The sequence below is a fragment of the Mandrillus leucophaeus genome, unplaced genomic scaffold (assembly GCF_000951045.1).
Source record: "Mandrillus leucophaeus isolate KB7577 unplaced genomic scaffold, Mleu.le_1.0 Scaffold182, whole genome shotgun sequence".
Taxonomy (NCBI): domain Eukaryota; kingdom Metazoa; phylum Chordata; class Mammalia; order Primates; family Cercopithecidae; genus Mandrillus; species Mandrillus leucophaeus.
In genome coordinates, this window is record NW_012101832.1 from 1,796,249 (window position 1) to 1,798,608 (window position 2,360).

Consider the following 2,360-nt stretch of genomic DNA (forward strand, 5'->3'; position numbering starts at 1 on the left):
CCTCCCGAGTTCACGCCATTCTCCTGCCTCAGCCTCCCCAGCAGCTGGGACTACAGGTGCCCGCCACCACACCTGGCTAACTTTTTGTATTTTTAATAGAGACAGGGCTTCACTGTGCTAGCCAGGATGCTCTTGATCTCCTGATCTCATGATCCGCCTGCCTCGGCCTCCCAAAGTGCTGGGATTACAGGCATAAGCCACCACGCCCGGCCAATGCCACTCTTATCATTAAACTTTTATGTTTCAGAAAACGCTATTTTTTCATTAAAAATATGTTATTTAGGTTAATGTGATGGTTTTACCATTGCTATTTAAAAATTTTAAATATATACTTTTAAAATTCCTCAGTATTTTAGTACAATAAATGTTAACAGATAAACACAAGCTCTGGGGGATCCTCAGTAATTTTTCAGAGAATAAAAGGGGTTCTTGAAACCAAAAAGTTTGAAAACCCCAGATTAGAAAAATATTTGTAAGTAGACTAAATAGGACTCAATAATTACCTGGATGCAGGAACTGAAAGAAACAGTTCCTTCAAAAAGCACTCTTAGGTCTTAACTTAAGGAACCTGGTAGGTTGAGAAGACATGGACCAGGCTGTGGGAGAATGTAAAAGAAGGAAAAGCCTCTAGGCAGGATTTCATTGGAAATGACATAATTTTGACCAACCGAAATTTCTTTCTTTTCTTTTTTTTTTTCTGTTTTGAAGCAGTTTTTGCTCTGCTGCCCAGGCTGGAGTGCAGTGGCACCATCTCTGCTTGTGGCAACCTTTGTGTTATGGGTTCAAGCAATTCTCCTGCCTTAGCCTCCTGAGTAGCTGGGACTACAGGCACCCGCCACCACGCCCAGCTAATTTTTGTATTTTTAGTAGAGGCGAGGTTTTACCATGTTGGCCAGGCTGGTCTTGAACTCCTGACCTCAGGTGATCCACCCACCTTGGCTTCCCAAAGTGCTAGGATTATAGGCGTGAACCACCGCACCCAGCCTGACCAACCTAAATTTCTACGATGTTAGGCACTTAAATCAATTTTTTTGAGGTTTGATCACAGAAAATCCTATGTAAAGCCAGCAGATATAAGATATTAAGTAATGTGGATCCTATCACAGGGGATTACAAGTGAAAAAAATTTTTTTTTTTTTAAAACGGTGTCACACTATTGTCCAGGCAGGAGTGCAGTGGCACAATCTAGTCTCACTGCAACCTCTGGCTCCTGGGTTCAAGAGATTCTCTTGCCTCAGCCTCCCGAGTATCTGGGATTATAGGCACGTGCCACCACGTCCGGCTAATTTTTTGTATTTTTAGTAGAGATGGTGTTTCACCATGTTAGCCAGGATGGTCTCGATCTCTTGACCTTGTGACTCGCCCACCTTGACCTCCCAAAGTGCTGGGATTACAGGTGTAAGCCACCACGCCTGGCCACAAGTAAAATATAATTCCATAATTTAGACAGAAAAACTGCCTATTCTCATATCTACTCATCTTACTGTCTCTGTTAATAATAAGAGTTTTTGATTGTTTATTATTTTACAGGCACCATGATTAACACCTTATAAATACCTCATTTAAACTGAGACTCTGAGAGATTAAATGACTTGTCTACGATCATATGAAATCTACTTACTGTGAGAAACATTCAAACCCAGTTTCATGTGATTCCAATTTCTTTGTTGCTATACTGCTCACCTGGACCTGTTGCTTTTGTGCATTCAACATGTTGGGGTCAATAGACAGGGGCCCCAGCACTCCCATCATCAGTTCTTTCTCCATCATCCACGGCCGGAGCTGGGATTCTGCAGCCTGGAAGCTGGCCAGATGACCTGCAGATTCCTCTAGCTGCCTTTGCCGAGCCACAGTTACCTCAGTGGCCCTTTCCCATCGGGAATCTGTAGAGAGGAAATGAGGGAATGTATTGCTTTACTCTCATCAACAACTGGCCTGATCCCCAAGTTATGTTCCTAATATACTGCAGGAAATGACCCCAGAAGTGTTATTTATTTATTTACTTATTTGAGACAGCGTCTCACTCTATCACCCAGGATAAAGCGGTGGCCCGATCATGGCTCACTGAAGCCTTAACCTCCTGGGCCCAAGTGATCCTCCCACCTCAGCCTCCCAAGTAGCTGGGACTATAGGCATGCACCACCATGCCCAGTTAATTTTTTATTTTTTGTAGAGATGGGATCTCCCTATGTTGCCCAGGCTGTTCTTGAACTCCTCAAGTGGGAAGATCACTTGAGCCCAAGAGTTCAAGGCCAGCTTGGACAACAAAGCAAGACCCTATCTCTGCAAAAAAAATTTAGAAATTGGCTAGTTGTGGTAGCACATGCCTGTGGTCCCAGCTACTCAGGAGGCTGAAGCAG

At 43.6% G+C, this 2,360-nt stretch overlaps 1 protein-coding gene across 1 annotated transcript in view; it reads right to left on the reverse strand.

Moving 5' to 3' along the window:
- The window catches only part of MACF1 (microtubule-actin crosslinking factor 1), a 459,246-nt gene that overhangs the window by 104,444 nt on the left and 352,442 nt on the right, over positions 1-2,360 (reverse strand). The window contains exon 51 of the mRNA XM_011977683.1: positions 1,684-1,883. Within this exon, the coding sequence (XP_011833073.1) occupies positions 1,684-1,883 (200 nt within the window). The remainder of the gene's footprint in view (positions 1-1,683; positions 1,884-2,360) is intronic.